Genomic DNA, 14,400 nt, shown 5'->3' with positions numbered 1-14,400 from the left:
AGAAGATGAAGATTTCTCTCATCTCCTTTCCCTCTTCTCTCTCTGTGTGTCTCTTTCTTAGTTAGTTAGTTAGTTAGTAGGTTGGTTAGTTTAGTTAGAGAGAGAGAGAGAGAGTGTGTGTGTGTGTGTGTGTGTGTGAGAGAGAGAGAGAGAGAGAAGAAAAAGAAGAAGAAGACAAAAACTTACAATAACTTACTAACTCACAATAAAGAAGAAAGAGAGAGTCAGAGAGAGAGAGAGAGCAAGGGAAGAGAGAGAGAGAAGAAAAAGAAGAAAAAGAAGAGAGGGCGAGGAGAGAGAGATCTACACACACACACACACTCTCTCTCTCTCTACCCAACTAACCAACTAGTGTAACTAGCAACTAACCTACTCTCTCTCTCTCTTTAACTAACCAACCTACTAACTAACTAACCAACCTACTAATGTACATGTGTGAGAGAGAGAAGGATGAGAGAGACAGTGGGGGGAGAGAGGGAGAAGAAGAAAAAGAGGAGAGAGAGAAGAAGAAGAAGAAGACAAAAACTTACAAAACCTACTAACCTAACCATCCAACTAACCAACCTACTGAGTAACCAACTAAGAAAGAGAGAGTCAAAGAGAGAGAGAGAGAGAGCAAGGGAAGAGAGAGAAAAATCCAACAAAATTTTGGAATAACTAAATAAACTAACTGAACTAAACTAACTTATCATTCTCTAACCCTAAACTTTAAAGTAAACTAAACTAAAACAAAAGATTAAACTAACCCTAAACTTTATCTACTAACCAACTAAACTAAACTAACTACTAACTTACTAACTTACTAATCTAATCAACTAATCACAAACAATTAAAACCTACTAACTTACTAAACCAAAACAACAAAATTAAACCAACCGTAAACTAAACTAACTAATCTAGTGTAACTAACATAAAAAACTTGCTAATCTAAATAAATAAACACGAAAAACACACATACACACACACACACCCTACGAATGGGAAAATACCCTTTCTCTTTCTCTTTCTCTCTCACTTACACACACACACACACACACACTCTCTCTCTCTCTCTCTCTCTCTCTCTCACTTATACACACACACACACTATCTCTCTAACTTCTCTCTTTGTATTTTGCCAGATGAGAGAGAGAGAGGTGTTGCCATCTCTGTCGGCCAGCACCTCCATGAATGGAGTAGGTCCCTGCCGGCCCAGACTAGCAACAACACAGAACTCTAGGCATCACCATCTCCATTGGCCATCGCCTCGTTGTCCGACCAGCAATAGCAGCACGGGCCTCACGGGGGGACAGACCAACGGTAGTAGCAGTTGCCACCTGCGGCCTCCTCCAAGTTTGCCACCTCTTGGATTCTCCACCAAGAGCATGCCCCCTCGCCTCCTTCCATTAACCCACAACGAGCGACCTCTCGCAAGCTGTCGCTTCTCTCTCTCTCTCTCTCTCTCTCTCTCTCGTCCCTAGTCACCCGGATGAGAGAGAGAGAGAGAGCGCCCCTCTCTCTCTCATTAGGGGGACTAGGGACACACTAATTAACACGCGGAGAGAGAGAGAGAGAGAGCCTCTCTCTAACGGTAGACGGTGAGACACTGTGGCCCTACACGGAGAGAGAGAGAGAGAGAGAGAGAGAGAGAGAGAGAGAGAGAGAGAGAGGCCACTGAAGACAAAAATGTCGACTGCGGGATTGGAGACAAAAACGTCATGAGAGAGAGAGAGAGAGAGGACTGACCTACTTGCTGCCTGCTTCTAACTCTTTGCTCTTGCCTACTACCTGCCTACTCCTGTGTCCTGTTTGGCTCCTGTCTTGCTACCCGTGAGCATGAGAGTGAGAGTGAGAGTGAGAGTGAGAGTGAGAGTGAGAGTGAGAGTGAGAGTGAGAGGAGAAGAGAAGGTGGTGGAAAGAGTCCATGTTTCTCTCTGCCCCCAATCATGTGACATAAATGGCCACTTACATTTCCTTCTATCCCCAATCATGTGAGCAACTAATGCCACTTTGGTTTGGTTTGCACCGTGGTGCTTCGACACTTTCCCAAATCTGTAGCTCAAATAATAATGTAGTATAGATTTTCTATTCTTAAGGGGTTCACTAATCCTCTATATCACATGTGTTCAAAGCATATTTATAATCCTTATTTGTGATTTTTAAAAAAATAAAACACGACTATTTTTTATTCAATCTATAAATAGTTGCGTTCTGTAACATTCTTCTATATGTGAAAAATGTATAAAAATGATATTTTAAAAATTTCTTATTTTAAATCCACATGATTCACACGTGTGTTCATAAGTGACCTCCCCCCTCTCCCCCCCATATGATGTACAATAAGCATCAATAATGTATGGATCTAAAATGTATTGCATGTCCATATTTGCTTTCCATAGATTAATGAAGTTCTTTCTAAAAGGGTTTGTATTTGTGTTGGATAATATTCTATGTAATAATAAGACTATGGGCCGTGTTAATGTTGATTATATTGCAATTTTGTATTCGTGCTTTGAGATTTGAAGCTTATAAAGTATTATTTCAAGTGTTCTTTTTGTATTTTTGGGTATTTATTGCAAGTATTCTATGATCTTTTTTATATTTTCTTTTGACTCATATTCTGATTCTTTGATTGGATCAAGTATTGTTATGTTATCATATTGAAAATGAGGAAAGTTAAATCTATATAATTTTGATGCTTGTTTTTTGCAAGTATGGGAATATACACGTGTTTATATTGATTGCAATTGTTTAGCAACAATTATTTATCACATGATATGTATTTGTTAATAAAGTTGCAAATTTAGCTCGACTATTTTTTGCTTGTTGTGGTGCATCTTTAATCCACATAAGACCATGGTCATGTCATGCTACCCCTAGATTGGAATTATGTTACAAAGAAGAAATCTTGCATATGCCCTATCAAGTTTATATCTTTTTTTAGCAATGTTCATGTTGCAACTGTTTGATGTGCGTAATATCTAGCACATATTGTTGCCAGGTGGAACCTATGCAAAGGGATGAGCACCTTAAATGGTTCTCCTTTGTGTGTACGTTGGCAGGATGAGCACCTTAGATGGTTCTCCTTTGTGTGTACGTTGGCGAGATGAGCGTCTTAAATGGTTCTCCGCTCACTATGGGGCACGTTCCTAAGAGTTGTCTTAGGCGGAAGGTCAACGGGGATGCCTATCCTTTTCGGGCATCGATGCAAGTGTGAACCTGGGTGATACCATTTTATCCACACGAGTATTAACGTCTTCGTGAATTAATTATTGTATGGAATTCCAAATTAATTGATTTATGTGGCTAGCTGAAATTATTCAGTTGGTTATTATTCTAACACGATTTTCTGAATTTTTGGTAGCTGATGTGTACAGCAAGGTGAATTGGAAAGGCGCACCACGCGCAAGCATTTTAAAAATTATTTCCTCAAGAATTTATTTGGCAATTATTGGATTATTGTATTAGACGCACTGTTATTTCTTATAAAGCGTGCACATAGCCTCTATGTAAATATTTATTAGCAAAATAGATTTTTAGAAGATATGTCCAATAAAATATTAATGGTTCTAGAGAGTTGTGGGATGCACAACTGCTAGCATCCATTAATTCAGATTACTCTATCTCTTTTCCAATACACTCAAACTCTTTATGCAAAGAGTGATTGTAAAGGACCTAAATCTTGGGCAAAGAAGATTTCATAATATTAATATAAATACGACATGAAGGGAGTTGCCCACTTCATGTTGGGGGGAGATTGTACCCAATCTTGTGTCGCTTCATCTTACTTTACCCTCTCTTTTATTCTATTTTTAATTTCTCATGAGTCTATGCAATTTTATGAGTAAAAGAGAGAAAGAGGGAGCTTCTTCCATTCGCTACACACAAACCATGCATCCGCTGCTCGCAACAGTGGTATCAGAGCCCAGCCTACCTCTCGGGCTTCCAATCGCCTACCCTCTGGCGTGAAGGCGAGCCCTCTGCTGCAAACAGGCTCTATGGTGCGTCTCATCGCGAACCAACTACACGACTGGATTCCCAGGCCTTCAAAACCCCCAACCCCTCTATCACAATCAAGAAATTTTGTTATTCTCTCAGACATTGAAGAAGACCCGCTCCCATATCATGGCTCCATGTTTCGTGGAGTACTGGAGCTTCAAGGTGATTAGCAATCTTAATTAAAGCCTAATTAAAAGCTTTGCTTAAGCTTAATCAAGAGCTTAAGCTCAATTTTGATTTCGTTGGGGGGGGGGGGGGGGGGGGTTTGCCGTCACGGCAACATCCACGACGTCCTCTTGTCCTAAATCGTCAAGTTTTTTTTAAAAAGGCTTAAAGCCTTATTATGCAAGTTACATTACCTCTTTTATCACTTACATAATCAACTTCATCTTCTCTTACTCCATGTCATACATAGACTCTGCAAATCTTCACAAGTCACAACTGACTATCTCTTCCATAGAGGCAATTCTTGCGCAGTTCTTTCTAACTTCATAAATTTCACAAAATTCCCATAAAAAATACTTACCTTTCTTGCCTACTTCCATCCATAATTTCTTGTCCAAATGCTGCTTAAAATTTTGGTCTTACATGCCAAAATTCTTCAACGACAAGCAAGGCGTCTTTTCATTTGCAAGGCGTCCTAAATCTCTGGATTTCTCCATTAAGCAATCATGTCACACGAAGGGCTATCCGACACTACCAATTTTGACTCTACATCACCGCTTCTTGATCCAACCCTGGAGCAGCGTATGGATTTAATATCCATGCAACTTGAAGAAGAGCGTCAACACCGCGTACAACTGGAGCAAGAACTGAAGTCCCTCAAGCGTCTTGCCATTGAAATTTCTACCAATGACAACAACCTAGTTCACGCCATCAACGCTACTTTGGATGTCCATGCTAATCGAAAGGAGTCCAAGATAAGCAAGCGTACATTCAAATTTAATTCTTTTGATGGTCGCAAAATTCTGTCATGGTTAAGTCAGTTCGAAGCTTATTTTGACAATGAGAAATACTTAGAAAGTGATAAAATTAAATGTGCATCTCATTATTTTATTGAGAAAGCTGCATTATGGCGGGATGTCGTGTGTAAAAGCGTTGATCGTCCTCTCATATGGAATGACTTTCGCAAGAAGGTTCTTGCAAATTTTATTCCTGCACAATTCGAGCTCTGCATGCAACAACAATGGGACCTATTCATGCAACGGGAACATGAGTATATTCCTCAATACACAGAAAGATTTTGGAGCACTCTCTTGCAGCTCCAAATGGTGGAGCTAGTGGCTGAGTCTACCTTCAAGAGAAAGTATATGTCTAGCTTAATTCCATCCATCCAAGCCGAGGTTAACATGTTCAAGCCCAATAATCTAGATGAAGCCATATCCGTAGCTCACGACACTGAAAAGAAGCAATCTAAAGACCGAATGCAATTTTCGGCATCCAACGGTAACAACATGGGTAACAACTTTCGTTTTAATTCTTTCCGTAACTTCAATTCTCAATATGGAAAGAATCGTTTTAATCGACGGCCATGGATGCGAAATGTTCTTAATAATCATGGTCAATCAGTTTCCAATTCTAAGCCTCCCAATCTACCTTCAAATTTGCCTAAATTTGGCGAACCTAAAAATGTTAACCTAAGTGTCTCCAATGCCATTTTAAAAAATGTAATTTGTTATAATTGTAAGCATCCTGGTCATATTGCGAGTTGTTGTCCCATGGGCAACACTTGTGATTGGAAGAAACCCACGGCACATCTGAATTTTCTTGGAGCTGAAGAATCCAACGAAGACCTTGAAGCAATGTCCCACTTCGATGAGACTACACTTATGGGCGAAAATTCTAACGAACCTGAAGACCTTGCTAACGAACCTGAAGATTTCTATGCATGCCTTATTAAAGATGCGATGTAAAATCAATAATAATGATATGATTGTTTTGCATGACGATGGAAGTACTCATGATTTTGTTTCAGAAAAAGTAGTTAGAAAATTACAACTTAAAACTGTTCCATCTGCCTATAAAATTAAGGCTGCATTTCTAGGACAACGATATAATGGTACTAAAGAAGTTCATAATTTAGAAATTTGTATTGGATCTTATAAGAAAAAGCGAAAATTTTTAGTAGCACCTTTGCAATCTGCTGACGTAATTCTAGGAATGCCATGGCGTCACCAATTCAACCCCAATATAGATTACAACACACACTCAATGTACATTGAGCACAAATGTAAACAAATTTTACTCAAAGGTTAACAAAAACCGAATTATTTTCAACTATTAGTCATACACAAGCGAAGCGAGATTTGCGTAAACAATCAAAAGCTTTCTTAGTATGGATTAATGAAGTTGATGTTACAAAAACTGAATTAACTCCAAAGCAATAGCATTTTATTGCTAAATTTTCTGATTGTTTTTCTTATGATTTACCCTTACAACTTCCTCCATCACAACCCGAAGACCACCAAATTGATTTACTTCCTGGTAGTCAACCACCTTGCAAAGCTCTCTATCGTCATAACCAATTAGAACATCAAGAGATTCAGAAGCAAATTGAAGAACTTCTAAGTATAAAATTAATTCGTCCAGGTAGTTCGCCTTTTGGAGCTCCTGTATTATTAGTTAAAAAGAAAAATCAAACTTATCGCATGTGTATAGATTATAGAGCACTTAATAAAATAACGCTTAAAAATAGGTATCCAATACCTAGAGTAGACGACCTTCTAGATAAATTACAAGGAGCAACAATATTTAGTAAAATTGATTTAAAATCAGGATATCACCAAGTTCGTATGTCTACTCCTGACATTTTTAAGATAGCTTTTCGTACACATTTTAGACATTATGAATTCTTAGTAATGCCCTTTGGACTTACTAATACACTAGCTACATTTAGTAGAATGATGAATAGAATATTTTTGCATTTTTAGCATTATGTAATAGTCTTTTTCGATGACATTCTTGTTTTCAGCAAAACTGAAAAAGAACACGAAGAACATTTATCTTTAATGTTTAGTTTATTAAAACAAAACCATCTATATGCTAACCCTGACAATATTTAGGTCATATAGTGTCCCAAAGGCATATACATAGATCCACGTAAAATTGAAGCAATTAAGTCTTGACCAACACCTAAAAATGTACATGAAGTTCGTTCATTTCTAGGACTAGCTAGCTTTTATCGAAAATTTGTTAGAAACTTTTCATTGCTTGCTTTACCATTAACTCTTTTGTTAAAGAAAGGTCTTGTTTATCATTGGGGTGATAGCCAACAACGATCATTTGAAATACTTAAGCATGCACTCACACACGCACCAGTTTTGCAGTACCTGATTTCAATCAACCATTCTTTCTTGTGGTTACTGATACAAGTGGTTCTGGCATCAGTATAGTATTGATGCAAGATAATCACCCTATAGCATACTCTAGTTGTAAACTGAAACCTTCTAAAGTTAAATATAGTACATATGACAAAGAATTATTAGCCGTAGTTCATGCATTGCGCATATAGAAGCATTATTTAATGGGTTTGGATTTTATGATTAAAACCGATCAGCAGAGTATTAAACATTTATTGTCACAACCACAAATATCTGATAGACACATACATTGGGCATCATTTATTCAATTCTTTCATCCACTCATTCAATATCAACCAGGTAAGGAAAATGTAGTAGCCGATGCACTTAGCCGTAGGCCATCATTAAACAATATTTCTATCATTTCTACTTCTTCATTAGACACAACGAAAAATACTTATCTTCAAGATCCCAATTTTCATTATGTTTGGGTAAATTTATCTAACAATCAATGGATCCCTACTAATAACTTTTCTATTCCCAATGGTTTTCTGTTTTATGAAAAAAGGTTATGTATAACTAATCCTTTTCGTCATTTCATTATGCAAGAAGTATGTGAGCCTCCTTATATGGGACATTGTGGTATTATCTCCACACTTAGAAATTTACACAAAGATTTTTTTTTGGCCAAATATACAATGTGATGTCTCTAAATTTGTTTCTAAATGCATTATATGTCAACACGTAAAAATGCATCATTGCAAGTTATATTACTTCCATTACCTATCCCTAATTCACCTTGGGAGTAGATTTCTATGGACTTCATTACAGGTTTACCACAAACTTCTTCACTAAATAATATGATATGGACCATAGTTGATAGATTTAGTAAACGGTCTTACTTCATTGCTTGTAAAAAAACCTCAAGTGCTGCACAAGCCGCTAACTTATTTCTCAAGCATATTTTTGTGCACCATGGATTGCCGAAAATTATTGTGTCCGATCGAGATCCTCGATTCTGTAATAATTTTTGGATTACATTGTTTATTAACTTAGGAACTAAGATTGATTTTAGCTCTGCATTTCATCAAGAGACTAACGGTAAAACAGAGGCCACAAATACAAGGTGAATTGGAAAGGCGTGCCACATGCAAGCATTTTAAAGATTATTTCCTCAAGAATTTATTTGGCAATTATTGGATTATTGTATTAGATGCACCGCTATTTCTTATAAAGCGTGCTCATAGCCTCTATGTAAATATTTATTAGCAAAATAGATTTTTAGAAGATATGTCCAATAAAATATTAATGGTTCTAGAGAGTTGTGGGATGCACAATTGCTAGCATCCATTAATTCAGATTGCTCTATCTCTTTTCCAGTACACTCAAACTCTTTATGCAAAGAGTGATTGTAAAGGGCCTAAATCTTGGGCAAAGAAGATTTCATAATATTATTATAAATACAGCATGAAGGGAGCTGCCCACTTCATGTTGGGGGGAGATTGTATCCAATCTTGTGTCGCTTCATCTTACTTTACCCTCTCTTTTATTCTATTTTTAATTTCTCATGAGTTGTATGCAATTTTATGAGTAAAAGAGAGAAACATGGAGCTTCTTCCATTCGCTACGCGCAAACCATGCATGCGTTGCTCGCAACACATGTCATTGGTTAAAAGCAAATTAAATCTAGTAGTTTAAATGTAGATAATGGAATAGTAATTGGTTCCTTGTTCAATGTATTTAGTACTGTTTGTAAAGGTTTCCAATTTCGTTCAGCACTATAAATGTAATGAAGAAGGTTGGTGGTCCTAGTTATTGAATCATTGCATACAAGATTTTCATAAGTGTTCATGATACTTTGGTGATGTGTGCAAATGTTTGAAGTCTCATTATAATATATAGGAGTATAAAATTTTATTCAAGTTTGCTTATTCTTTTACATCATGTGCACACAATGTTTGAAGTCGCATTATCCTATATCGGAGTATAAAATTTTATCCAAGTCTACTTGTTCTCATAATGGAGTTGAAGTCATATTCAAGTTTAAAACTTTCAGTAGGCAATCAAATAAACAATCACCAATGTTGTAAAACTGAATGCAATATCACATATAAGTCCTATAGTAGCCAAGATATGGTCTAGGTCGTTTATCTCCATATAGAACTGGTCTTATAACAACAACACTCACATATACATGTTATGATTATAGAAATTAGATAGTTTATTCAATTACTAGTACTAGCAATTTTGTTGCTAGTGATATTTCAATAAAACTTGTAACTGTTATTCGAAGATCATGAATACTTGAATGTCAATACGATTACTATTCAAAGATCACAAACCTTGAACATTAACATGATTATTATTCAAAGATCACGAACTTGGGCAATGCTTTATTCTTATTAGAGTTGTATATGTGAGATACGATAGTTTTTTTATTGAGACAAAATTTGAACTTAATCTAGTACAACAACAAGGAAGTAGTTATTACTAAATGAAGAAAAGCAAGCTTTTTATTGACGTAAAGATAGCATTGAATGTAAAGAAAAAATAAAATTGAATTTGTATTATTTTTCATATTATTTATTACCATAAAATTATTGTCACTAAATCAAAAGAATGGGAAACAATTATTCCATCAAGGATATTGACATAAAAGCTTTGGGATATTTGATGGTTAGTTTCTTTATGACTTAACTACCCATAAACCCTCAGTGTCACATGAAATGTACATTAGGACATGAAATACCCTAACTGCTATTATTATATTGGTGCTTCGAGCCTTAATGCAAAGCACTAAGAGAATATTGGTGCGAAGTGTGGGGAGAATGGCTAGCCTAGTAGGGTATGGGGGCCAATACATCAACACTTCACGCCCCTGTGAAGGGACACTCTAGTACCTGTGATGAAACAAAAATCCTATGATCTGATTGGAAGAGAGAGAGTGCTAAGGGATAGTCTGCTGTGCCATGAAGCTCGTTCTTTGACTGGGGAAGGTTTGCAACTGTTTTCTAAGTTTTTTTTAAAAACACTAAAGAAATTTGCAGACTTTCTATTTGATCATGTTGTGGAGGGTGTAAAAATGATTTTCTGATCTTGCCTACACTTCCCCACCTTTGCGCCAATAAGAATTTTCCTAAAAATCATTGATAGAGCATCGGGCAAGTTGTGTGCCACTCGACTGGCCCACTTACCCTAGAACTCTTACAAGAAGAAAGGTAGTTGGCCCAGGTACCCTAGAACTCTTACAAGAATAAAGGTACACGCGACATGGGGGAAGCAATTTGAACAGGAGCCCGAAGAGAGGAAAGGAAGCAGAAGAGAGAAGAGGAAGAAAGGAAGGAAGAAGACGCTACGCTATCTTTCAGGAAAAGCGAGGCGACAAATCAAAAAACGTAATTAAAGGCGAGGTAGGTAATTAAGCCTTAAAAAAAGGAATAATTGGCGAGGTCGGCCGCTTACCCTCCGCTCCGGTAATCACTTCTTTTTCTTAGCGACAACAAAAGAGTGTGGTGCTCCCAGTTTTTCTCTCTCTCTCTCTCTCTCTCTCTCTCTCTCAATAAGGTATCATCAGAACAACACAAGAACTGTAGGACCGCCTCTCTCTGTGCATGCCTGTGCATCCATCTACCAATGGCTTCTTCGACCCTGTTTCTGTGCTTGCTCTGTTTTCTTTCTTGTGCACTGGCATCTGCTGCCAGGGTTGACCCAGAGCCCTTCATCACACAGGTCATCGACCACCAGCCTGAGCCTGCCCAGGGCTCCTACTCCCTCCCAGGATCATCAGGTTTCCCCGTCGGCGACCCCCATGCCGCTGCCGACTCTGCCGAGTCGCTCTTCAAGCGCTTCATCGCCCACTTTGGCAAATCGTACGGTTCCCCTCAGGAGCACTCCCACCGGTTCCGCATCTTCAAGCAGAACTTGATCAAGGCGGCCGAAGCCCAGCGCCTCGACCCCACCGCCGTCCACGGCGTCACCAAGTTCTCCGATCTTTCTGAGGAGGAGTTTGCTCACTACCTTGGCCTCAAGACGCCGCCCTTCCTCAGATCCACCGGCAATGATGCTCCCATCCTCCCCACCAACGATCTACCATCCAATTATGATTGGCGTGAGCGTGGTGCTGTCACCGATGTCAAGAATCAGGTTAGGCCATTTCAGAATTCCCTATTTTCTGTATGTTGCTTGTATCTTGAGCTTTTGGATCATTCTATCAGTGTCTCGCTTTTTGCTCTCTTGGTTGTTATGTTGTCTCCACAAGTGGGCTTTCAATACACGCTAGGTTTTATCTTCTGAGCCTTGATCGTCTGCTTCTGCTCGGTTTAGCAATATTGAGTCTTGGGTTTGGTAATCCTGCTAGGTTTCCCTTTGGTTCTCCATGATATTTTCGGTTGTAAAAGCCAACCTTTTTTGGTTTGCATAGAGAGGATCTCTTTGCTCTTCAGATAAATGTTTTGTGTGATGGATTGTTCTGTGAAGCCGTGTGCTGAGGGGTCTTTGCAAAGAGATGGAGTACTTTTATGGAGTCTTCTTTTGTTGAAAAGATTTGTCTGTGGTTTTTGCCTTAACAGTCTTTCTGTACAGAGTAGAAGCATAGACCTATGCCTGATGATTTTGGGGGATCATTTCAGGGATCCTGTGGCTCGTGCTGGACTTTCAGCACTACAGGGGCTGTAGAGGGTGCACACTTTGTGAAGACCGGAAAACTACTTAGCCTCAGTGAGCAGCAGCTTGTAGACTGTGACCATGAGGTAACATCTTGTCTTGGATTTCTTTTCCTGTCGACGTCTTCGTGCTGCTTAGCAAAGGCAGGAAAATGAGTGTCATTGTATAGTTAAACATGTGTATGTGACAGTGACTTTTGCTTACCTCCCTCACAGTGCGACCCTCAATATGGAGATGATGCATGTGACTCTGGATGCAATGGTGGCTTGATGACAAGTGCTTATAGATACATCCAAAAAGCTGGTGGGCTACAGTTGGAGAAGGACTATCCATATCAGGGTTCAGTGGGGCAATGCCACTTTGATGCCTCTAAGGTTGCTGCTAAGGTTTCAAACTTTAGCACAGTTGTAGTTGATGAGGATCAGATTGCAGCCAACCTTGTGGAGAATGGTCCATTAGCAAGTAAAGCCTTTTATATTTAACCTAATCCATTTTTTAATACTTAAACTGTCAATAGAGATCGTTTGCACTGCTTGTTTATCTTTGCTGTACCTCACTAACACTAATGTCTTTCTCTTGCCAGTTGGGATAAATGCAGTGTTCATGCAGACATACATTGGGGGTGTCTCCTGCCCCTACATTTGTAGCAAGCGCCGTTTGGATCATGGTGTCCTCTTGGTGGGGTATGGGGAGAGTGGCTATTCACCTGCAAGGTTGAAGGAGAAGCCCTATTGGATCATCAAGAACTCATGGGGACCCAACTGGGGAGAACAGGGATACTACAAGATTTGCAGAGGTCACAATGAATGTGGCGTTAACACGATGGTTTCGACTGTGGCAACTGCAATCATTGAGTAACTTTTCTACCAAGGCATTTAGAAAGCAAACTTGTAAGTTTAGAACCGATTGACATGACAACATTTGGTTTCTTTATTTTTACTTGCTTGATCATTATGTATTGGGCTATTTGGCTTGGTCAAATTCAGGCCTCCATGTATATTTTCAGCTGTATATATACTTGAAATTGTGGAACAAATCACCTTTTAAATAACTTGGGATGTTGTTTTCAAATGTGGAAAAGTTATCCTTAATCTGAGGAAAGAAGCATCATTTTGCTTTTAAGGAGGCATATGCATCTTTTGAGTTTATCGTTCTATCACAGTTATTGTCTTACAAATACAAGTGATCAAGATCTCATCCTTTTCTCCAAAGAATTATGAAACCATGAACTTCACATATTCTTGCGTACTTTTGTCCGAGCTTGTGTGGATCCCATTTTTACCAGCAGTTTGGATGTACATGTCTTTGCAGCTTTTGGAGCCATTTAAAAAATTTGCCATACTTAATTTATGAAAAAGGTTTATGATAGTGGATAGGATCACATTGTAACTCAATTTTGGAGGGCTTTAGAGTCAGATTACATGCTATAGTCATTTTCATAACCAGGAAGTTTTGAACATTCAAGGGTATGAAACTTCTACAGAATTTGCAGTTGTATTTCAGAAATTCGGAGCTCATTTTATGTGAAATCTTGGTTTTCTATGTCCCTTGTGGTCAATGCACATGAATTAAAGCACAAGGTATTATGTGTCACACGTGGAAGTTATTCTTTGGTATTCCTCCATATGGGCAGTCAACACATTTGTATAGGAACATAAAACATTCTTGATATGAAGCAACAAAGTAAACATACATGACAACTCGAGCATGGAAATGAGAGCGCACATTATAGAGGAACATAAAAAGTTTTTCGGCTCGAGTTTTCTCCACATCATCCTTAAACTCCAGCTAACAAAGAATATAAGAAAAAAAAGGAAAAAATTCTCCAAGCCAACCTCCTAAACAAAATTCTCACCCACACTATAAATGAGTGTATCACAAAAAGAGATACAAGGGCCCTTTTCAAGTGAGAGGGGCCTCCCTTGCTTTGTTGGTGACCTATATAGGCTTCATGGCATATGAGGATCACCATCTAGCAATAGAGAGTGTTCATAGCATACAAGGGTCACTACCAAGAACTATGGGGGTCCTCCACAAGTGGGAGTGGTCTCCCTTGCTTGGTGGTGTCCCATATAGGAGGGGCATGCCTCCCTCACTTGGTGGTGACCCATGTGGGCTTCATCGCATACGAGGGTCACCATCAAGTGATACAGAAGCCCTTTGCAAGTGGAAGGGGCCTTCCTCACTTGGTTGTGACCCATGCATGCTTCATCACACGAGGATTAGATACGAAGTGCTACGAGGTTCCTCCACAAGTGGAAGGGGCCTCCCTCACTTGGTGGTAATCCATGTGGGTTTCACCACACATAAGGATCACCACCAAGTAATAGGGGGATTCATGGTGAGAGGGATGGGCTTCCCTTGCTTAGTGGTGATCCATGTGGGCTGCACCACAAACGAGGGTCACTACCAAACTATAAAAGCATTCGCCACTAGTGGGAGGGGCCTCTCCGGCTCTGTA

At 38.9% G+C, this 14,400-nt stretch overlaps 1 protein-coding gene across 1 annotated transcript; it reads left to right on the top strand.

Moving 5' to 3' along the window:
- The first annotated feature begins 10,762 nt into the window (after nt 1-10,762).
- LOC148016940 (putative cysteine protease RD19B) lies at nt 10,763-13,010 on the top strand. The gene is made up of 4 exons (XM_087662538.1): nt 10,763-11,420; nt 11,906-12,025; nt 12,155-12,401; nt 12,523-13,010. The coding sequence occupies exons 1-4, from the start codon at nt 10,911-10,913 to the stop codon at nt 12,795-12,797; spliced, it is 1,152 nt and encodes a 383-aa protein (XP_087518664.1). The 5' UTR covers nt 10,763-10,910; the 3' UTR covers nt 12,798-13,010.
- Nucleotides 13,011-14,400: the final 1,390 nt, after the last annotated feature.

Source organism: Lygodium microphyllum, chromosome 22, assembly GCF_053477565.2.
Source record: "Lygodium microphyllum isolate KBCC chromosome 22, Lygodium_microphyllum_v1.1.10, whole genome shotgun sequence".
NCBI classification, from domain to species: Eukaryota; Viridiplantae; Streptophyta; class Polypodiopsida; order Schizaeales; family Lygodiaceae; genus Lygodium; species Lygodium microphyllum.
This window is presented reverse-complemented; position numbering and strand designations above follow the sequence as displayed.

Bases quoted from the DNA above. Each gene is read 5' to 3' on its own strand.
- LOC148016940 (XM_087662538.1), top strand. From the start codon at position 10,911: ATGGCTTCTTCGACCCTGTTTCTGTGCTTGCTCTGTTTTCTTTCTTGT. The intron at 11,421-11,905 runs GTTAGGCCATTT...GGATCATTTCAG, and splicing joins TCACCGATGTCAAGAATCAG to GGATCCTGTGGCTCGTGCTG. The intron at 12,026-12,154 runs GTAACATCTTGT...CCTCCCTCACAG, and splicing joins TTGTAGACTGTGACCATGAG to TGCGACCCTCAATATGGAGA.